The following is a 23,687-nucleotide window of genomic DNA, read 5'->3' as shown; positions in this document are numbered from 1 at the left end:
AGCAGCGGCCCTAGTTTGGGAAATACTGATTTAGATAATGGCACAGAGAGTACATTATAAAGTTTGTGGACCATACCAAGGTGGGAGGGGTTGCACGTGCTTTGGAGGATAGGATTAAAATTCAAAATGATCTGGACAAACTGGAGAAATGGTCTGAAGTAAATAGGATGAAATTCAATAAGGATAAATGCAAAGTACTCCACTTAGGAAGGAACAATCAATTGAACACACAGAAAATGGGCAATGACTGCGTAGGAAGGAGTACTGTGGAAAGGGATCTGGGGGGTCATAGTGGATCACAAGCTAAATATGAGTCAACAGTGTAACACTGCTGCGCAAAAAAAAAAAAAAAAAAAAAGCATACATCATTCTGGGATGTATTAGCAGGAGTATTGTAAGCAAGACACAAGAAGTAATTCTTCCGCTCTACTCCTTGCTGATTAGGCCTCAACTGGAGTATTGTGTCCAGTTCTGGGTGCCACATTTCACGACAAATGTGGACAAATTGGAGAAAGTCCAGGGAAGAGCAACAAAAATAATTAAAGGTCTAGAAAACGTGACCTGTGAGGGAAGATTGAAAAAATTGGGTTTGTTTAGTCTGGAGAAGAGAAGACTGAGAGGGGACATGATAACAGTTTTCAAGTATGTAAAAGGCTGTTACAAGGAGGAGGGAGAAAAATTGTTCTTCTTAACCTCTGAGGATAGGAGAAGAAGCAATGGGCTTAAACTGCAGCCAGGGCAGTTTAGGTTGGACATTAGGAAAAACTTCATAACTGTCAGGGTGGTTAAGCACTGGAATAAATTGCCTCGGGAGGTGGTGGAATCTTCATCATTGGGGATTTTTAAGAGCAGGTTGGAGAAACACCCATCAGAGATGGTCTAGATAATATTTAGTCCTGCTTTGAGTGCAGGGGACTAGACTAGATGACCTCTCGAGGTCCCTTCCAGTTCTATGATTCTATCCTGGCCCCCTGGAAGTAGGTGGCAAAACTCCCACTGACTTCACTGTGGCTAGGATTGCACTCAGAAATTTAAAAAAAACACAGTAAAACTACCTCCAGAGTATATTGCAGCAGGTGGCTTTCAATCCTGTGGCAAACAGTTTGTAATTCAAAGACATTCTTGCTCCTAGTCTATTACCGTATATAACAATTATGGCATGATGTTATTACTGGCCAAGCACCAACGCTTTGCAAAACATACCAGCAGGGGACAAAGGCTTTCTCTGCATCTTCAAAGGTCTTTGCAGATATTAACAATATCTTTAGAAATCAGGGTCTTTATAACACCCCAAAAAGGGGAATTAGCTGTTCCCCCCTCCCTCCACACATTTGTAATCTCTCTCTTGGCCACGGATGGGGGCAAGGCCTGAAGAAGGAACATGTCTGATCTTAAAGAAAACGCTTTATGCTATGTATTGTGAAAGATCATCTCAATCCTCAGCGTAGGGCCTGTCTGTACTGGTGCAAAGCCCCAGTGTAGATGTGCTGCACCAGGGTTAAACAGGAAAATTTGCACGAATGCAAGCCCCGAATTTGACACAATGCCTTTGCGCTGGGGGTTTGCACCAGCGTAGGTACTGCACTGCTACAACTCTCCCCAGCATGGATGGGCCCTTAATGTTCTCCGTCCTTTGGTCTCCAGAAGTGCCCTTCGAGTTCCCTAGAAGGATCCACATGCTGCACATCCCACCGCAAGCCCCCGCTACCTTTACGTAGTAGCGCTGGCTGCCAGGAGCCATGCATGGACCCAACAGAAGGACTGGCTGGTCACTGCGTGGATGGACCACTGCAGCCTGGGGAGTAAAGCATGCAACAGAACAGTGCAGATCACCTCCTGGGCATGATCTTCTGCGCCCTCTGCACGCTGAACTTCCATTGAAGTCAATGGTGTTCCATGCAAGATCAGACTCCCTATTATTTTTATAGCACTGTAGGTGCTCATGAGACATCACAGACATCTAGGAAGACAAGATCACTGTGTCCAGAAGCTTATTTGTCTAAAGGCCTGATTCTGCTTCCATTGATGTCATTAATAGGGGGTTCCATATGGTTAATATAATAGCAACCCATGGAGGAGAGGAGAATCAACAGTGAACAACAGAGGCAAATCCCTTCCTAGTAATGAAATCTGTGCTTGTCTCATCCACACCTAGGACACGTCACTTATTAAACCTTTACGTGCAGTCTCTGGAGAATGCGCCACTCCTCCTGTGCAAGATGCTCCCTGGGGATAATGTATTCCAAAGTAACAATCTATCAAAATTATACTGTACTAAAGGGTCATTCTGTGAAAATGTGATGGAAATTAGAAATCAGGCCATGTCTGCCAACAATATTTAACTGTTCGCCAACTCTTCATTAGAAGCCACAAACCATTTATGTATCACCTAGATTTGCATAACAGTTTGCATAGAAAACTCAGCCACTGGAAAATGTGTGGTTTTCAAATGGGAAGGCAGTGTGCTTTAGGCATTTCAAACTGGGCATAGGGAGACAGGCCTGGTTTCTATTCCTGGCTTTACCCGCGACATTTTTGTGTGGCCTGTGGCTAGTCACGTCCCCTCTCTATGCCTCAGGCTGTCTGTCTGTAAAATGTAAGTTAAAGCACTCCTGTCCCTCCCTGCGGGACGGAACGTGAGGGATTGAAAATGTTTGTAAAGGGATCTGGAATCCTCTTGCAGAAGACAAGGTGTCACTGGGATGGGGAAGGGGGTTAATGTGTTTTCAGCCTTCTGATATCGCAGTATTAGAAGGAACAGTCTCTTCCCCATTTGTAAATCCAGGTCACGCCTGGGTTTCTCTTTCCTGTTTGTGAAAATCCGGGGCATTTGTCTGTGCTCTAGAAACCAAAGCCTGAAAAAAAGAGGCCAAAATACAGGCTGGTTCCTGAATCTCTGCATGTGCTCCTGTTTTGGTGGCAGATTTGACCATTGGTTTCAGTTTCCTAGTCTTCCCCACTCAAGCAGTCTGATTCAGCGGGTGTGGCAAAGCAACGTAAGCCAGGGCTCCTGGGTTCAATTCGTAACTCTACAGCTGATTAAGAATATCAGAATGGCCACACTGGGTCAGACCGTATCCTGTGTTCTGACAGTGGCCAATGCCAGGTGCTACAGGGGGAAAACTGACTCACTGAATGGCTTCAGGCCAAGTCACTGCCCCTCTCGAAGCGTCCATTTCCTCATCTGGAAAGTGGAGAAAATGTTACTTCCTCACCTTTGCAGCTTGGGAGGAAGTTGTGCTAAGCCTTGTTAGAACTCACAAAGCAGTAACTTGTCTGTGATGAGAGGAGACAGATCCTGAGTACAAGATGTTAGAACCTGAAATGCTTCCAAACTTATAACTTTTTTCAATGATATTTTCCCCAGATGGTTTGGATTTGCAAATCTAGTAAAACACCGGAGCGTCTAACACGCTATCCTTGCACTGAACGAGTGTAAAATGTCAGAGGCAAGCTGCCCTGTGCAGGTGACCTTAGAGCAGAAGTTTACTCAAACAATAGCCTATCTGCCCTAAGGGTACCCAATGCAACAGTTTTGTTGCTGCATCTGCTCACTGGCTTCTACAAATGGTGCAGGTAATGGTGTTACTGATGGGAAACATCTACCAGGAACCAACCTGCTTCTGTCTGTCTCTCTTCTTTCTCTGTCCCTGTTTGTTCATTGCTGTGGAACCTGAGGCTCCCCCCATTCCCTGGGTGTATTGTTTTTAGACCCCTCTATTCAGACTTCTTCTTTCTCTTTGCTCCCAGCTGGACAAAGGAGACGTGAGCACGCTTAGCCTGCCTTCCAATGCCAGCCACAGCGACTCCGACGTCGGCAACATCTGCTTGGATGTCCCAGATGGCACCCCAGACCCGCACAGGACGAAAGCAGCCATCGACCACCTGCACCAGAAAATCCTCAAGATCACCGAGCAGATCAAGATCGAGCAGGAGGCTCGGGACGACAACGTAGCTGAGTACCTGAAGCTGGCCAACAACGCCGACAAGCAGCAGGCCTCCCGCATCAAGCAAGTCTTTGAGAAGAAGAACCAGAAGTCGGCCCAGACCATCGCCCAGCTCCATAAGAAGCTTGAGCACTACCACAAGAAGCTAAAGGAGATTGAACAGAACGGGCTCTCCCGACAGCCCAAGGATGTGTTTCGGGACATGCACCAGGGCCTCAAGGATGTGGGGGCCAATGTCCGGTCCAGCATCAGCGGCTTCGGAGGTGGGGTAGTGGAAGGCGTCAAGGGAAGCCTGTCGGGTTTGTCCCAGGCCACCCACACGGCTGTGGTCTCCAAGCCCCGGGAGTTTGCTAGCCTGATCCGGAACAAGTTTGGCAGCGCCGACAACATCGCCCACCTGAAGGACGCTCTGGATGACGGGCACCCCGAGGAGGCCTCGAGGACTCTGAGCGGCAGCGTCACCCTGGTGTCCAGCCCCAAGTACGGCAGCGATGACGAGTGCTCCAGCGCCACCTCGGGATCGGCGGGGGGCAGCAACTCAGGGGCAGGGCCCGGCGGCTTGGGGAGCCCAAAGTCCAATACCCTGGACAGTCACCACAATAACTTTGACACCATCCTGGAGGAGCTCCGGGAGATTAAGGACAGTCAGTCGCACCTGGAGGACTCAATGGAGGATCTCAAGGCGCAGCTGCAGAGGGACTATACCTACATGACGCAGTGCTTGCAAGAGGAGCGGTACAGGTAGGGCCAGCCCCAGTGCATGGGTGCCATCTCCCTGTCTCTGCAAGGCTGTTCCTACGTGGCTCACACCAGTGGGCCTGCATCTCCATTGGCCCTTCATAGCATTGCTATTTTATATGTAGTTCTTTGCAATTCGTTGTGCAGAGCTGTTCAGTTAAAGCAAATGCCTTCAACGCCCACTGCCACCCTGCTCAGGAGCAGCCCTACAATAACAAACCACTGTGCGCAGCTCCAGTGCACCCCCTGAGCAACTCCACAGTAACAAAGCCGTGTATGCAGCCTGGCCCCCAGAAGCAACCCTACAATAACAAGCCGCTGTGCATGCTTGAACAACAATAACAAATAAATGTGGGTGCACAGTGGATGAGGATATTGGTAAGGAAGTAGATTCACGTTTCAAGCTTCCCAATATGGAAAGTAACTGATTTACCGCAATGATGCCACACACCTTGACAGTGTCTTTGAAGAAACAAAAATTGGGTGTTACTGAGCGCACTTGGCTTTTTAGGGGGTTGTAAATTCCAATATATTTTACTAATGGGGGGGAGGGCACTATAGTTTAAACCCACAAACCCAGCTACAAAGAATTCTGGAATAAGGTAGATCCTGGGATGGTCTATTGGCCATTTTGTGGGTCACAGATCAATAACAAGGCTGAGAACCACTGGCTTAGGCAATGAGATATAAAGCCGAGCCATTCAAAAGGGCAAATCTAGGGGGGAAAGGTTCTGCAGTACCTGAGCGTTCTGTTTTCCATGGGAAGAGGAAGCGTGGGATTCTGTTCCCATTAGGGAAAGGAACCAGGATTTGTTACACTGAGCCCAGCAAGCTGCGTGTGGCCTCCACATTGACGAGCCAGGCTCTGCTCGTTTGTTTAGCTGTAGGACCTCCCAGCCGCCCGTAGCCCTGAAGGAATCCCATGATGCTTCCCCTCTGCCAATCACCCTGAGAAAAACGGCTCTTTGCTATTTATAAGAGGCCAGAGGAAATGCTTGACAGGCAGTGCCAGCCCCCTCAACTCTTGGGAACGGGAAACAAGGACCAGCCTCCAAAGGGGGCATTGGCTTGGGCTTGCTTTATTTTAGATCATTTTGGCTGAGGACAAAAGTTGAAACCCTGTTTAAAAATACTTCTCCAACTGCGAGCCGGCTTGTGATGTCATTGGGGTTCCTTTTTCCCCCCAGCCCTGCTATTTGAAGGGTCTTCCAAGCCCTTCTCGGAAGCTGGAAAATGTCCTGAAATATCCTTGCGAGTGTCAGACGAGATGGAAATAAAACACCGTGTTCCCAAATCCAGATAGTCCTAAGTGGCCAAAGAAACTCCCCTCCCTTCCTTCCTCCCCCCTCCAACAAAGGGGACTGGGGGTAAGGGTCACAGAGCCTTTCTCATTGACTAGAGTGTGCTGGTTTGAATGCGGCTTAGGGGCTCAGGTTCAGGAGGAAAGCCATTACCATCTGGTGGCCTATATGAAGCGAAGTGGGAGTGCAGCTCAAGTGGCAGCCACCCCTGTCGTGTGCACTTGGATGGCAGTCTTGACACAAAGTCCAAGGACTGAACAGGTGACAAAGGCAGCTGAGCTGTCCTCTCACCCTTAGAGATCAGGGCTAAGGCACTGGGCTCTGTTTGTACTGCTGTGGATAAGATGGGGTGGAAGGTTCACTTCCCCCACCCCATTAGACACAAGGTGCCCTTCCAACACATTTCATCTCAGAGAGGGAGGCACAGGAGAGGCTTAGGAGCTGTGTAACCAGGAGATTCTGAAGCTCCGCTGACCTGTGGTTTCAGGGCCATTTGAGTTCCTTCCACGGCTAAGGGAGTTCTGGAGAATCCGAGGTGGCTGCTTCTGAGAGCGAGACCAGCTCCTCGGGGAGTGCGGCACAAACCAGACATCCTAGAGACAAAACAGAAGAGAGATGAAATAAACTCCACATTATCAATCGCTGCATGCACACAGCCCCCTCTGTCTGCTTCTAATTTGCATCCTTCAAAGTGTCCATTTGTTGACTCCAGGCAGCACTGGAACCTGTCCTATTTGTTTTAGGTGCCATGGTGTCATTGCTGTGTGGAGTGCCTCAATTGCTTGATACACAAAGTCATTTCCATGTCATCCAAGTCACCTCTGTATGCTAGATATCTGGGGCGCCAGTGAGGTTTGCGCTGGGGGGAACTGGAGTTAATAGAATCTCAATTTGATGGAAACAGACTGTTACCCTGCTGTTCTCCTTGCATGGTAGGAGAAAGATGAATCAAATGTAATAACCCGGCTGCCAGCATTCACACCTTCCCCATGCACCTTCTCCCCCCGCGCAGATACGAACGCCTGGAAGAGCAGCTGAATGACCTGACGGAGCTCCACCAGAATGAAATGACCAACCTGAAGCAGGAGCTAGCCAGCATGGAGGAGAAGGTGGCCTATCAGTCCTATGAGAGAGCTAGGGACATCCAGGTATGGGAACCCAGAGAGGCCACGCCACCATCCTTACTCAGCTGAACTGGCATCTTTTTGCAGATGAGATAGGAAAGGGGCAGGGGGCGGGGGGCGCGCAGATTTCTGCAATGGGAGAAGGGACACTACGTGCCTCGGGGGGAAGTGTGGGGCTAGTACCTGAAAGATGGAGGGGAAGGAATTCCCTTTTAAGGAATGAGCTACCACCTTCCAAAGCAGTCATTTGCTGGGATACGCTGTTCAGAGGCAGAGAGCCTAGAAGAGACAGCAGTGGGACAATTTAGCCATGACCCTCCGAGACTCTTAGTCCGGTAGAGAGCTGCATGGCTCTGGGGACTAGTGATGGACTACTGAGGGCTGTTCCGTGGCCCGCATGGAATGTGTGCCTGGAATGTGTCCAGTTCCTAGTGAACTAAATTCACTTTAAACAAGAGGTAAACACAGGATGTTTCTGGGAACAGTGCAAAGGTCTGAGTCACTCACTTAGCAGCAGGGCAGAGAAGCAGCCTGAGGTGAGCAGAGGGGCTCATTGCAGGGACCATGGAGTCACAGAAATGTAGGGCTGCAAGGGACCTCCAGAGGCCATCTAGTCCAGCCCCCTGTGCTGAAGCAGGACCAAGTAAACCTAAACCATCCCTGACAGGTGTTTGTCCAACCTGTTCTTTAAAACCACCAATGTTGGGGATTCCACAACCTCCCATGGAAGCCTGTTCCAGAGCTTAACTACCCTGAGAGTTAGGAAGCTTTTCCTAATATCTAACCTAAATCTTCCTTGCTACAGTATAAGCCCATTACCTCTTGTCCCACCTTCAGTGGCCGTGGAGAACAATTGATCACCATCCCCTTTATAACAACCCTTAGCATATTTGAAGACTGATCAGGTCCCGGCTCAGTTTTCTTTTCTGAAGACTAAGCGTGCTTTCCTCGTAGGTCAAGTTTTCTAAACCTTTGATTATTTGTGTTGCTCTCCTCTGGATTCTCTCCAGTTTGTCCACATCAAGTGTAGCACCCAGAACTGGACACAGCACTCCAGCTGAGGCCTCATTATTGACAAGTAGAATGGGACAATTACCTCTCATGTCTTACATACAACATTCCTGTTAAAACCTATGGGAGCAGATGCCAGCTCCCTGCTTTGTTCTGGTTTCCAGAGGTGCTCAGCTGCCAACGTCTCTCTGGAGCACCTCTGAAAACGGGGCTGCTGGGGTCTTACGGACAGCACCAGCTAGACCATTGAAATCTATGTCTCTGTCAATCCGTCTGTCTACCTGTCGGGGTTTTTGTATTGCACCCAGTACGTAGGACTGATCAAAAGTGCTCCGTTAGGACTGTCACATCGCACCGCCCTTTGCATTGTCGCCTTTCGGGTGTCAATAATATACGGGCCATTTATCAGAGGCCCCCAGTGGGTGGATTTGACTGTCGCTGTTCAGCACAGTCTGCAGAGGACTGTTCTGCCCTCACGTGGCAATTGGGGGAACTTCCCAGTGGAATTGACTATATTTGATGCTCAGGTTTTATTTGGCCTTTGGAAAAAATAGCACATGTATCGTGGAAGGGAAGCAAATACATTTCAAGTGAATTAAGAACAAACCAAGCAAAATGCAAATCTGCAAAGCAATGGAAAAGCTCTGTGCTTTCCTTACATGCATTGCACCTTCTTCACCAGGCACGTGTGGGCAGATATAGCTGTATCTCTGCCCTCCCCCCAATGCATAGTGCATACTATATACTTCCCCTTTCTCTGATACCTCTGTTTAACGCTCAGAATAGCGGGTTCGCGTGGATGCAGGTGGGGAAGGTTTTGAGGAAAGTTTTGTGCCATGTGCACAAGAATCCCGTCAACCAGGGATCCCAAAATGGAGTCTTTGCAACATGTTTGTTTCTGACTATCATACGCCTTCATTGTAAGGCTCTTCGGGGTGATGCTTTCAATGGTACAAGATTATCAGGGCAGAACCCTAATAATAACCCTACTTTGCACAGCGATAGCTCAGCAGATCTCAAAGCACTTTGCAAATGTTAATTGAGCCTGACAACCTACCTTAGGTTTCAAAGTAACAGCCGTGTTAGTCTGTATTCGCAAAAAGAAAAGGAGTACTTGTGGCACCTTACAGATTAACCAATTTATTTGAGCATATAAATTGGTTAGTCTCTAAGGTGCCACAAGTACTCCTTTTGTTTTTGCAACCTACCTTAGGTAGGTGAATAACACTCCCCTATTCCGGGTGGGTGTACTGAGGCACCCAGCATTGTTTAAGCATCTTGTCCCAAAGTGTCACAGCCAGGAACAGAAACAAGGAGCGCTGCACTCTCACCTACACTTCCTCCCTGAGTTGGGTACCGAACCCAAGCATCCTGGCTTCCCAGTCCCTGGCTCTACCCCACCAACCTCCCCTCCCTCACGGAGACAGGCACGGAACCCAGGAGTCCTGGCTCCCCAGTCCCCAGCTCTAACCCACCAGCCTCCCCTCCCTCACAGAGACAGGCACAGAACTCAGGAGTCCTGGTTCTAACCACCAGACAGCACTCTCTACGTAGCGGTGTAGCCGCTACGCTGTGGTGTCCTACCCTGCGGCCAAACTAACCGTGGTTCACGTCTACCTCTGCAGGAAGCGGTGGAGTCGTGCCTCACCCGCGTCACCAAGCTGGAGCTCCAGCAGCAGCAGCAGCAGGTGGTGCAGCTGGAAGGGGTGGAGAACGCCAATGCCCGGGCCCTGCTAGGCAAATTCATCAACGTCATCCTGGCCCTCATGGCAGTGCTGCTCGTCTTCGTCTCCACCATCGCCAACTTCATCACGCCCCTCATGAAGACCCGCATGCGCATCCTCAGCACCACCCTGCTGCTCCTCTTCCTCTTCCTCCTCTGGAAGCACTGGGACTCCATCGCTTACTTCCTGGCGCATGTTTTGCTCCCCAGCTGATTCCCTGGGGGCAGCATTCCATTTTCCTACTGAGAAAACAGGAAAGGGATTGGCGGGTGGGGGAGAAACTGGAGCCTTCCATAAAATGTCTTCATTCATTCGGTTCAGCCTGGTTTCCCACCCCCTGCACCCATCCGTATTCACATCCTGCATCCTCATTGTGGCCAGGAGCACATGTGGGCTGTTGTGCCAGAATTGTTCACTCCTCCGCGAAGCCCTGGGAGTTGAGGATGGGGAGAGCGATGGAGAGTTTGGAAGAAGCCTGTAACTGGCATGTTCTTAGTTTGTTTGTTTGTTTTTAATGACATTATCATAATAGTCTCTGGGCACGAGGCTTTCTTTACATGCCAGCTGCTACCGGGACTGTAATTTAAAAGCTTTGTATCCAGAGCAGAGTTTGCCTTTGAACCCAGCCACCGGGAAACTTTCTCTAGCGAGAGGAGAAGTTTTTTCTTAAAGACAAGGCTGGTGAAAAGCTCATACCTGGGATGCAATAAAGAAATCAATAGCAAAAGGAAGAAGTGGTGCTCAAAGTGAATATTCTAATGTTTCTGCTCCTGGGAGAGCTTGCATATTTGATGAAACAGAATGTACACATCACACCAGCTTCTCCAGACCAGACGCTTGTTCATTCCCATTGTTACCAAACAGCTGACAAGCTGAACACAGAATTGGGGTTGCTATTTATTATTAGGATGGCTTCCTTTGCACAGCTGATCATTGGCGTACGGCCAGCGGATACCAGTTCTGGTTCTGATCAGAAAACACATACACTTCTGGCACAGGTGAAACACAGTGGGTTGGCGTTAGTTTTTTTCCTACTTTGGCTTTTGTTTGATCTCTTCAGGGACACGTGGACCTTCCAACATTGCACCTATGAAATTTACGATCTACGCAAAGTGTTGTGCGCATGTTTTAATTTATTTCGAGGTTCTGTTTCCATTTGTGAATCGAGCGTGGGGGTAAAATGCAGCTGCTATCACAGCCTCCATGTTGCTAAAGAAGACAGAGCATGTTGTCTCAAAAGTTTCTTGAATGGTTTCATATTTATGTGCGTGTGTGTATGTATACATACACACACACACAATCACATCCTCTCCTGTTGCAACTGGGTTTAGCTCCAGTTTACAGTCACAGAGAATTTGGCCTTTCGTATCTTTGAGGCTCATTCCTGCTTTCCTGACACAGCCAGAAATTCTACAGGTGTACTAAAGAAGTCAGTGGATGTGGTGGTGTGGCACGGAATGCAGGATTGAGTGCTTGGAAGGAGGGATTGTCCTAATTTGGTGAACAGCCAGTCACCTTTGTCTGTTAAAGGAAAACGCCTGCATTGTCTCTCCCCTTGTTTCTTGGGCTTTGACACCTAGAAGGTGGTATGGGCTCCTCTATGCTATCTTTTGGTTTCTCAGCTGAACACTGGGGATATGCTGTGACTTTGGAGTGTAAAGATCTAGCCAGGAAATTCATTCCTGGTCTAACTTCATTGACCAATGAATCCTAGCTAGGATTGCTCCTATAGGCAGAAGTGCAAGGATCCCATTTGTATGATGCAAAGGTCAGTTATTCAAGGGTTGTTGCAAACGATATGCAAGAAGCATGGCTGATAAAGGACATGCTTGCATTTCCCATTCCAGATCTTGGTCTGTGTATAATCCTTGCACCTTTGCCAGAATGGATACATGATAAAGAATAAATGACTAGAGGGTGGATGGATTGGGAGGAGGAAGCATTGGGCCTGATTCCCCCCATGTTGTGCAGACACATCTGTGCAGAGTAGGTGTGGAACGTTCCTGTTCTGATGTAGCGTGGGAAGGGCACAGGGTGCAACGCGGTGGAGAATCAGACCCCAGGAGTTCTTTAGATGATAGATTGCTTCCCTCCTCATGGCAATCCTTCCTGCAAGACATTTGCAAATGCCCGTTCAAAAACTCCGACATCCTTTTGCCTTTTTCCATGCCGGTTATGAAGGATGAACACATGTGGGGTGTCCACTTATCAAATATGGGCACCTAAGCTTGGCTCCTGCATTTCTGCCACTCATACCAGCACCTGGAACTGGGTCCAGGAACCTCGAGCATCCATTGGAGTTGGGCACCCCTGGTTAAGAGCTGGACCTAGAACATTTGGGCAGTGGGAGGGGGCACGCCTGAAATAACACCCCACCATGTTCGGCTTTGGTGTTAGGTGGTGGGGACTGCTCTTTAGAATGATCAGCCGTATACTGCAGAGACCTCTGTTGGAAAAGCTCACATGAAACGTACAAGCAATGCTCTGAGCCTTCTTGGAGACTGGGGGGATGTGAGCCCCAACCTCTCTTCTATAGACCTATTTATTTTGTATTTTTGTAAGGATTTAGCTAGAGTTAACATTCCTGATTTTATCAGTTATCCAAGGAAACTTGGATTCTGTTGGAAACGACGAGCTAATTTATGTATTGACACCAGGTTTGATATTCTCAGACCCGAGGGGCAGAAATCTTAATACACTGATAATTCCAAATGGCTACAACTTATGGCCCAGGTTCAGGAAAGTGTCCTGCTTCAGGACAGCATGTAAGCAGATGCTCAACTTTAAACACTTGCTAAAGTCTCTTTGAAGTCTGTAGGATTTAAACACACCCTTAAGTGCTGTCCTGGAGAAGGGCAGTCCTAAGCACATGCTTTAAATGCTTTCATGCACTGGGGCCTAATAATTAAGGTTCTGGTTCCCCTTTCACTGGGGTAGCTCCACGGACTTCAACGGAGCATCCAGTCTGGAGTAGGCAGGGGATCTGATTAATTAGACAAAAGGTTGAGCTCCTTTCAGGGGGCCCGATTGTTTTTTCACTCTAGTGTAAATAAGACGTTGCAAAGGTATTTTTGTTTTATTTCAGTAAAACCTAGAGGCCCCAAATCAAGGTCCAAGCGCCATTGTGCTGGGTGCTAAACTAGCATGTAGTAAGAAAGTCCCTGCCCCAAAGAGCTTACAGTTTAAATAGGAGACACACCAGGTAATAGAATCCAGGTTTCCTGCATCCTAGGTCAATGTCCTACCCCCTGGACCAGGCCACCCCTCAAGCAGCTCTTTACATGCGCAAAACCAGTTTGCGATCATGGTCTGCAAGGTGATAAGCGAGGACCATCCCTTCTTCAGAGATGACCACTAACTCCTGGGTCGGGTCTCAGTTAGGCTGCAGCACCAGTTATTGCTGCCAAGGTCACGTGTGCTCCACCAGGAGCAAGGAGAGGAAGAGGGGCCCTTTAACCCCTCCATTAAGTTTCCTCCCCCTCTCAATAAGCCATTCCCTCTATTTCCCTGATGCCTCAGGACCCACATGTTGACCTGATCCTCTCCTCCTGCAGCTAGAACTCTGACAGAGCATGAGGCATTTCCCTGCAATCAGCCACTCTCCTGCTGCCCAATGGATGGGAATCTGTGGGATCTTTCTGCCTGTCTATCGTACTAAAAGCATTGTCCATCCCTAATCCGATCACTGTCAGTATCATTGTACAGGCTGCAGGGGCAGTGTTACTACCTGGAACAGTGGTTCACAGATCACTGTGGTCTCTGACTGCTTCCACACAGCTACACCCCTTGTCTCCTGCATTATGAGCTGCACCAGAGCTATAAAGCAGGGAACAGGCAAAACAACTCCAAGGCGGACTCCCAAGCTACCCTCCAAACCCACTTCTCCTCAGCAGCCAGGCCCACCTGAGTCAAAGTATAGCTCTGCTGTTCCTGCCCACACTGTAGCAGAAACAGAAGAATATCTTGCTTCTCCTGCATTTTAATGGCTGGTTGTTTCTCTGGAGGAATTGGGTTTCAAAGACTTGGTGACAACCGTTCAGGTGGCAGGCAGAGGTGCCTCACACACACACCAGCGGCAGTATTTAGAGGCTGAACTAAATCTGGGATGGGACATGTTGATAAATAAAGGGAGGAAGTTTTGAATGCAAAATGTAGTGGAGATTAGACTTGGGAAGTGTAGGGCCTGATTCGCCCTTGCCCTTGCCCTGACCTGCGTCTCATCATTTACATCCACGCCAAGTGATGGGGAAGTGCCACTCAAGTGCAAATTATGACAAGATGCAAGGCAGCATCTTGGGTGGCTGGGGCTAAATCTCCTCTTACACCACTTGTCCGCTGACTGCTCCTAATTGACAACAGTATAAAATCAGAATCAGGACCTGTGCTCTCCCTTATGGAGATATGGGCAATTGCTGACCACTGGCTCTTCCCATCTAAGTGTCAGAGACACGCCATAGAAGGCAAAGAGGTGCAGTAGACAGAGTGGAAGGGTTGCTAACCTGGTGGTAGTGATCAGGCTGCACTGTAGAGCTTCCCAAGTTTCATTTGGCTGACAGGTTTCCCTCTCTATCTCTGAGCACTTTTTAAAGGACAAGCCACAGCTGTTTTGAGCAAACAGATCTTCTCAGGTCTGCACAGGATTCAAGAATGGGGGGAGGCCAAAACCAAACTAACAAAAAAACTTTTAAGAAAGCCTCCAAATCACCCCCCCCCCCATCACTAGAGGTCCTAGTCCACACTTAAAAGTTAGGTCAACCAAGCTACACAATGCAGAGCTGTGAAAAATGTCACAGCGCTGAGCACCTGTTAGGGCATCCTAACCCCCAGTGTAGACTTCAGTCTACACTTCAGCAGCAGCACCAGAAGTGGCTGGAGCACAGACATACCCTTAATGTTGTAGGAGGGAGGCAGGCTTTCTCCCTTTTCCCAAGGCACCAGATCAGGGAGGAACCACTTAACCACAATCATAAGACCCTTACTTCAGGGCAACCAGACTTACATGCAGAAATAGCAAAGTTTCTAGGACCCATGACAGGCTAGTGACCTGGGGATCTGCAGCAGACAACATAGCTACTGATCCTTTCTTTCTTAGCAGCCCAGCTGCTGCCTTTTCCTGTTTATGTAGCCAAGCCACAAGGGTGGGACAGGGTGCTCCTTGATTGTGCCCAGCCTTTCTTGGCTGTAAACTCCAGACTGTCTCTTAAAGGGGTAGTACTACTCCCTATCACTGTCTGTTTTATAATATATCATTATATGTGTTATGGTAACAACCAACTGAGATCAGGACCCCATGATGCTAGGTGCTGTACATACCCATAATGAGGGACAGTGCTGGCCTCAGAGAGCTTATGATCTAAATAGACAAAGGATGGGAGGGGAAACAGACGCACAGAGCGTGGCAACTGTCATGCCCATGGTCACACATCAGGGCAGTGTCAGACTCTCAGTCCACTGGATTTTCAGGGCATATTTGCCTTGATTTTGTTCTGCAAGAGCTGCAGTTATTTGCCAGGGTGGGGAGATGGTTTATTTTAGGAAAAATTGCAGAGAACTTTTGAAATGTTAAAAATGATTTTAATAGATATTATGGGGCAGTTTTATGTCCCTGTTCTTCAATGACAGTGGCCCCGACCCTGGCACACAGGTAACTGTACTCAGTTGTTCCTACTGACCTTAATGGGACAACTTACATGAATATAATTAGGCACACGCCTAAGTATTTGCAGGATCTGGGCCTGAGACTCCACAAATATTCTGTCTCGGGGACACTGGCGGGGAGTTTCAGCCCCCAAATTTAGATTTTGTTTCAAGTTTTACAGAAATGTTTCCTGGGTTTTCTTGTGATTTCTACCAGAACAGATTTTTTGTGCAGAACTTAAAAGTTTCCTGCAGTTTTTGCAACCCAACCTCACAGCCAGGAATTGAAACTGACTAAAAAAAATCCCAACAGTTTAAACTGACCACTGTGGTTCCATTGTGCAAGAGGAGTCAAATGCAAAAAGTGAACGACTGTGTAAATGGCAAAAAGCCATTTAGCGTGTAAAAAAATGGTTTCAGAAGTGATTCTCCTGGGGGGGGATCGTTAATGACGTGGATGAGGAATTTGCTCTTTTGTTGTTGTTTTTTTTATCATTTATATTTGTCATCTGACAGTGTTCTTTGGAGAACAAAGGGTGAAATTCCCACCAGCACAAGGTTGAGGCATTATTCAGAGCCTCAAAACAGGGTTTAAATCATGGCATTATGTGGTTTGTAGCCTTTATGAACAGGGGTGAATTTCACCCTAAGAGCCTGATCCTGCCAAACAACTGCTAGGTAGCATTGTGCTTAGTGTCATTACCATGATGGTCTCATCAAGCCATTGCAAGCTCATGGTAATAATCACAATGGTCCTGCTCCAAAGCCCATTGAAGTCACTGGAAAGCCTCCTGCCAATGGGACAGACCCCGTGCCAGCTAGTTATCATTTGCAGCATCAGACCTGAAAACATTAAACCAAAAAATATCATGAATCGTATGTTTAGTGCTAGGGATTTCAACAGTGCAGTGAATGAACCGCAGGGTTTACCAATACTGAGGTGCACAAACCCATCCCTGCTCACCTTGATCATCCGTGTGACTGCAGCACAAATGCCACAGAGCAGCAAGGACAGAAGGGTCCCGAGCCTACAACCACGCAGGCACATGAGTAGCTTTACTTCCGTGGGGAGTCCCACTGAAAGCTGTGATTTCCAGAGACGTTAGCACCCCCCCACCACCATTGAATTTCCATCAGCAGTAGGCACTTTTCATGATTATTATTTGTCATATATTTGCATTGCAGTTCACCTGAGGGCCCTGCTCATAGGCAGGACCCCGGTGTGCTGGGTGCAGTCCAAATACATAAGAAAAGACAGGCCCTACCCCAAGAGCTTGGGGCCAGATTTTCAGGTGCCTAAAGACGCGGATAGGCATCTTGTGTGGTTTGCAAAAGTGTCTGTTTAAAATAACTGCCGAACGCCCATTGATTTCTAAGCTACTGAGGCTTTTTTGTAAGTTCCAGTAGGCGCCTACCTGCACCTTTGAAAATCTGGCCCATCGTCTGAGACAAGAACTTCACTCTTTTAGGTCCTTTTGAAAATCCCAGGTGAAGTCAATGGGAACTACTCAGGCTTAAACAGGTGCAGGCATCATCAGGACCCGAGCCTTGCTTGAAAGAGGCACGGCTCCCCTCGGCACCACGACCCTTTCTGATGCCGTGTGTGGCTGTATTTATTGTCGTTGCTTGACACTTGTACCTCTCTCTGTCCTATACTGTCTCTTTCCCATCAGCACTTCCATGCATGGGAAGCTTCAATTTCACCTTGCTACTATTTGTTTTTGTTTGTTAACTTTTTCCAATAAATGTGTAAAAACCAGCTAACCAATTAAATGAAACGAAAAAATTTTCTGAAATTGGAAAGTACTTTAAAAAAATATATCCTATGATGAGAGCGTTTTCCAAAAGATAAAGCAAAAAAAGAAAGGAAGGAAGGAAAAGCATGAGAAAATATTTCAAAGGACGGATGGAGGTGTGCGGGAAGAGACACGCTGAAGGTGTCATTTGCCATTCTCTGTGGACCGTGGGGCTTCTGGTTTAGCAAAGCTACTTCCCACACGCTGGGGGACTGCCATTTTATACCTTCGGAGGATGAACTTGAGTGAAGGTTTTGCTATGGTTCTTCAGGGATTTTTCCCTTCCTTGTTACCAGAATCATAGAATCATAGAATATCAGGGTTGGAAGGGACCTCAGGAAGTCATCTAGTCCAACCCCCTGCTCAAAGCAGGACCAATCCCCAATTAAATCATCCCAGCCAGGGCTTTGTCAAGCTTGACCTTAAAAACTTCTAAGGAAGGAGATTCTACCACCTCCCTAGGTAACGCATTCCAGTGTTTCACCACCCTCCTAGTGAAAAAGGTTTTCCTAATATCCAACCTAAACCTCCCCCACTGCAACTTGAGACCATTACTCCTTGTTCTGTCCTCTTCTACCACTGAGACTAGTCTAGAACCATCCTCTCTGGAACCACCTCTCAGGTAGTTGAAAGCAGCTATCAAATCCCCCCTCATTCTTCTCTTCTGCAGACTAAACAATCCCAGTTCCCTCAGCCTCTCCTCATAAGTCATGTGTTCCAGACCCCTAATCATTTTTGTTGCCTTTCGCTGGACTCTCTCCAATTTTTCCACATCCTTCTTGTAGTGTGGGGCCCAAAACCGGACACAGTACTCCAGATGAGGCCTCACCAATGTTGAATAGAGGGGAACGATCACGTCCCTCGATCTGCTGGCAATGCCCCTACTTATACACCCCAAAATGCCATTGGCCTTCTTGGCAACAACGGCACACTGTTGACTCATATCCAGCTTCTCGTCCACTGTCACCCCTAGGTCCTTTTCCGCAGAACTGCTGCTTAGCCATTCGGTCCCTAGTCTGTAGCGGTGCATTGGATTCTTCTGTCCTAAGTGCAGGACCCTGCACTTATCCTTGTTGAACTTCATCAGATTTCTTTTGGCCCAATCCTCCAATTTGTCTAGGTCCCTCTGTATCCTATCCCTACCTGCCACCGTATCTACCACTCCTCCTAGTTTAGTATCATCCGCAAATTTGCTGAGAGTGCAATCCACACCATCCTCCAGATCATTTATGAAGATATTGAACAAAACCGGCCCCAGGACCGACCCTTGGGGCACTCCACTTGATACCGGCTGCCATCTAGACATGGAGCCATTGATCACTACCTGTTGAGCCTGACAATCTAGCCAACTTTCTACCCACCTTATAGTGCATTCATCCAGCCCATACTTCCTTAACTTGCTGACAAGAATACTGTGGGAGACCGTGTCAAAAGCTTTGCTAAAGTCAAGAAACAATACATCCACTGCTTTCCCTTCATCCACAGAACCAGTAATCTCATCATAGAAGGCGATTAGATTAGTCAGGCATGACCTTCCCTTGGTGAATCCATGCTGACTGTTCCTGATCTCTTTCCTCTCGTGTAAGTGCTTCAGGATTGATTCCTTGAGGACCTGCTCCATGATTTTTCCGGGGACTGAGGTGAGGCTGACTGGCCGGTAGTTCCCAGGATCCTCCTTCTTCCCTTTTTTAAAGATGGGCACTACATTAGCCTTTTTCCAGTCGTCCGGGACTTCCCCCGATCGCCATGAGTTTTCAAAGATAATGGCCAATGGCTCTGAAATCACAGCCGCCAACTCCTTTAGCACTCTCGGATGCAACGCATCCGGCCCCATGGACTTGTGCACGTCCAGCTTTTCTAAATAGTCCCAAACCACTTCTTTCTCCACAGAGGGCTGGCCACCTACTCCCCATGCTGTGTTGCCCAGCATAGCAGTCTGGGAGCTGACCTCATTCGTGAAGACAGAGGCAAAAAAAGCATTGAGTACATTAGCTTTTTGCACATCCTCTGTCACTAGGTTGCTTCCCTCATTCAGTAAGGGGCCCACACTTTCCTTGGCTTTCTTCTTGTTGCCAACATACCTGAAGAAACCCTTCTTGTTACTCTTAACATCTCTTTGAAAACTTTGAAAACTTGCTGAAAGGCCAACCAGGTACCATCCTGGTTAACTGCATTTAAGAGCTTTTTATGTTGCACTGAGGATAAACCTCACAGGTTGTTGGCTGGATCATGGGGGCGCATGTTCATAATCAGCCAGGGCCTCTGCCCACGTTCCCCTTTGCACACGTGCAGGAGCAGAGATCCAACAGGCTAGGTCTGTTTTGGTGCTCAGCTGCTATGGGATCCTGTGCTATTTCTTAACCACTGGAAAGTGATAAGGTAGCCAAATCCCAGGTTGGATTTCAGCTGCCTGCACTGACCTAGAAAAGTACCGAAGCAATCTGAAATAGCAGCTGAGCAAACAAGACCAGGGATTTGGGGCCTGATGTTTCAAAGTAAGCTGATGCCATTGCTGGCTTGGAGGGTGAACTGGCCCCTGTTCCTTTCTGCCCTCTTCCCTTCCAGCCTATGGCTAGAGTGGAAGAGTAGACAGTGAGTTGCCTCCATATCCGTTACCAGAAGGAGTGACTGGCAAGCTTCCCCCCCACTCCCAGCCTGATTCTGTGGCCGAAGAGGGAAATCAGGTGATGAGGGGCTCCCCACTCCCTTCCCATTGCTGGAGAAGCAAATCAGGCTGGCTCTCAAGTTACAAATCTTGGGAGGGGGGGGCGGCAGTCACTTGCTGTGCCTGGGGCAGGTGCTGTAGCATCCCTGAGAGTGCTGGTGGGCGTTGTGCGTGGGCAGGACCTCTCCCTACCAGGCTACTTGTATGTGAAATCAGCTTGAGGAGGGCAGTGGAGAGTTGGCAAGTGGGCTCCAGATGCGATTCCTTCCCTCCCCACTGGAGAACTTTCATGCCCGGCCAGCCAAAGGGATGGTGAGATGGCTCCAGCTCAGCGGAGAGGCCAATGCCGCCTGGGGTTAATTTGCTCTCTGAGCGTGATGGGTTCCCTTTGTGCAACAGTGGCCCCCTGGCACTCACTGGCTGGTGTAAATCAGCACCGCTGCATTGCTTTCAATGGAGCGTTGCTGACTCTAGCAGCTTAGTGGCATTGCACGGCTTTACACCAGCCAAGAAGCTGGCTCTCTGGGTGGAGTGGCTCTCGTGAAGGCCCCGGGGAGGGGCTGCCAATTTTCTATGTTCCACTGAGAGCAGATGAATGGTTAGACACCAACTGGAAAGGGTCTACCCCCAGGCTTGAGCTACCCTTCCATTGTAGGGCCCGAGTGGGCAGCCAGCACCTCTGCATGTGTTACCCAGCACACCCCCAATGTGTCCCTCCTGGCGTGTGTCTATGGAGCAGTGTACTCTGGAGGCCTTTCATCCCCTCGAGGGTGCAGGATGACTTCCTACCCTGGGCCAGTCTCCCGGAGCTCATGTTTTCTACTTGATTCGCAGCTAGGGACTATAGTCTGGCTAATGAACACGTGTACAGAGGCTGGGGGCATGACAGAGGATGTATACCAAGGGCATGGCGCCTGCCCCCAAGAGCTCATGCTGGAATGCAGACCAAACCCAGGGCAATGGGAAGAGGTTGGAAGTGAGGCGAGCAGTGTGGAGGGGGGCAAAGAAGACGAGAGGGGGCCCTTGAAGGAGGGGAAGTGGGCAGCAGCTGCCTACAGGGTACGCAAGAATAGAGGTGTGAAGCTGAGAGGGGCAAATGCCGCCCCACAGCACAGCCCCAAAAAGGTGGCCCAATGAACACAGTAACCCCTGTCCTCCAGCCCTGGGCAGAGCTTCCAGAGCGTCGGCCTCAGGTCAGCTCCTCAGCTGGTGCAAATCCACGCCACTGAAGTTACACTGTGCCGGTTTACACCAGCTGAGGATCTGAGCTGAGGATCTTTATACGACATCTCTGGGAGGTGGAGTTGGGTGCATCTTAGAGCATTTGCGTTTCTGCTGTGTGTGATTTCTGTGCGGCTGACACCCGATTGGAAGCTTTTTCGTCTTATCTTCAGGCTGTTGCTGGAGTGCGGCATGGAATTCCTCCCCCACCTCATTCCCTCCCCTGTTCGGTTTCCCCGTTCTGGTCTGTGGAACCGGGCACCTGCTGCTGGGCTGCTCAGCACACCTTGCCCAGTCGGCCGAAAAGAATCGTTGGCAAGGAGCAAGCGGTGAGGGGCTCTGTGTCTGTACCATTGTCAGATTTTATGCCATTAAATAGCTGTAAAAAAATTGAATAAACTTTCAAAGTCTGAAATCTCCAAAAAGAGCTCCCTTGGCCCTTTGGTTTTCATTTTCTGTTGAAAAATTGGACCTAAGCGCTTTTAGTGCGGTTGATATTCACCCCGTGCTGAGAGGCTAGGCACCGAGCCCCATTTAAAACTGGTTTGGAGCACTTACATTCATTATTTTATTTATTTGTATTGAGCTAGCACCTAGGTGTGGACCAAGCCCACCATTGTGCTAGGCGCTGTATAAATCTAGAACAAAAAGCTGGTCACTGCCCCAAAGACTTTCCAATCTAAGAAGCAGGCCTGAGACAACAGATGGGTACAGACAGACAAGGGGCATGCAAGGAAACGGTGAGCTACTAATGAACAGTGTAAGTGGGAACTCAAGAGCTGCTCATATCTTGGGCTGGCTTCTGCGCTGGGTTGATTTTCACCCAGAAGGAAGGCTAAGAACACGGAGGCCAATGTAAGGCTGGCAGGGCTGCCAAGCTAAATACACTGGGAGTCTGGCCTAGCTGCGCCTGCATACGCTGCTGATCCCTGCAGTAGCAGAGTGCCTTAGGCCTTGTCTAACCTGAGTTACCTCTTCCAGTTTTCTTTCCAAGTTTTGCACCATGGCCTCTAGACTTACAACAAGTAACAAAACACCAGCACCTTGTCTACACTAGAACATGCCATGGTGTGGAAAGAAGAAACCACTGTCAGGCTCTAGCAAATCCGGGGTCCCTCATAGTGGGGTGACTTAGTTTCCCCCCCCCCCGCCCCAAGGAGCTGCAGTAAAGGGCAGCTGGCTACATTCATCCCTTGGAGCCAGTACTGAATGAAAGACCCAGCGTGTTGTTCGGGGCCGCGCTGCTGGAGGGGCCAGTTGCAGGTGAAATGCAAAACCAAGGGCCAGACCTCCAGTGGGAATGAAAATCCTGGGACATGAATGATGGAGGTGGTGGTGGGGGGGGGGAGAGGGTTTATTAACCTCCGGCACCTGCCCACATTCCAAGCAGGCTAATTCCATCTACCTCCCTAGCCCCACTCTTGGCCTTCACCATCACAATGCCCTCTTTGCTGTTACTCTGCTTGGAGCGGCCAGTGAACAGCTGGGCCATGGAGACTCAGCCCTCCTCTTACCGCCGGAAGGGTTCCCTGTGGGTCATGCTGGGGTGGCAGAGTGTGGGAAGTATGCCCTGCCTCTGGCCAGGTTGTACCTGCTAGGTGGATACACACCCATCTCAAGGGCTATCATCAGGCTGATTTCAAGGTGGAAATGTGAAGGGTGAGGGTGCAAAGGGAAGGAGCAGCAGGGGTGGGCTTTCTAAGGCCAGCTCCCTGGAAAGCCAGCCTGGGTGAGCCAGTGCCCGCGGACCCCAGACTGTACAGGCTGGAATTAGTTTCCCAAGGGCCTGGCAGTGAAGGCAGGTTTGAAAAAAGGAACTTTTAAAGAAGCTCCTCAGCTCTAACCACAAGAGGGCGCCAAGCTTCCACCTTTGACTCTCTGTTTAACACCGCAGAACAGCAGTGTCCAGAGACACTCCTGGCCATTGAGAAGGGGGCTTTGGAAGATCCCTCTGGGGATGGAGGGGGTGGGCTGGCCCTATGCTGGCTATGACACAGCTTGAGTGTTTGGCTCGGTGGCTAAGGGGCAACATTCCCCTCGTGTGCTGGCCGTGATTGCCTCTAGCGCCCTATCTGCCTCCTCGCGGGGGTTGCCCAGTGCCTGGGTTAGCCCCAGTGCATTTTCGGTGGGTGCAATTAGTGGATCAAGATCTGCAGCGCCCTGGCGTGAAGGTTAACCCTTTGGAGACTCTGCACCTGCTTCCACTTCCTGCGGTGGCCCACAGTGTATTTCAAATAGGGGGACAGACCTGAGATGGCCCCACTCTTGATTGGAGCCTCGGGGGGGTGAGTCCCTTCCCTGCACCGTCCTTCCTCGGGATTCGCTCTTCCCAGCCCGGGGCACTGCAGAGAACCCAGGGCCTCAGGCGCTGGGCCAGGAAGCCGCTGCAGCTCCTGTTCAAGTTCCACATGGATGTCGGGAGCTAAGTGAGAGCCTCTGCCATGACCGGGATGGGGGGTGACCAGGCCAAGTTTGAGTGGTGCAGTGATCCCATGCACTAGGGCATTACATGGGATATAAGAG

The 23,687-nt window shown here is 49.2% G+C and overlaps 1 protein-coding gene across 6 annotated transcripts in view; it reads left to right on the top strand.

Annotated features, from left to right (window-relative positions):
* Positions 1-21,592, top strand: part of TMCC2 (transmembrane and coiled-coil domain family 2) — a 92,526-nt gene extending 70,934 nt beyond the window's left edge. For all 6 annotated transcript variants that reach the window (XM_048826558.2, XM_075121952.1, XM_048826557.2 and 3 more), the window contains 3 exons: positions 3,751-4,688; positions 6,999-7,134; positions 9,747-21,592. In XM_048826558.2, the coding sequence (XP_048682515.2) occupies positions 3,751-4,688; positions 6,999-7,134; positions 9,747-10,058 (1,386 nt within the window). In that variant the 3' untranslated portion in view covers positions 10,059-21,592. The remainder of the gene's footprint in view (positions 1-3,750; positions 4,689-6,998; positions 7,135-9,746) is intronic.
* The last annotated feature ends 2,095 nt before the right edge of the window (positions 21,593-23,687 follow it).

This window comes from Caretta caretta, chromosome 21 (assembly GCF_965140235.1).
Source record: "Caretta caretta isolate rCarCar2 chromosome 21, rCarCar1.hap1, whole genome shotgun sequence".
NCBI lineage: Eukaryota > Metazoa > Chordata > Testudines > Cheloniidae > Caretta > Caretta caretta.
Note: the sequence above shows the minus strand (reverse complement) of the source record. Positions and strands in the feature narration are given on the sequence as shown.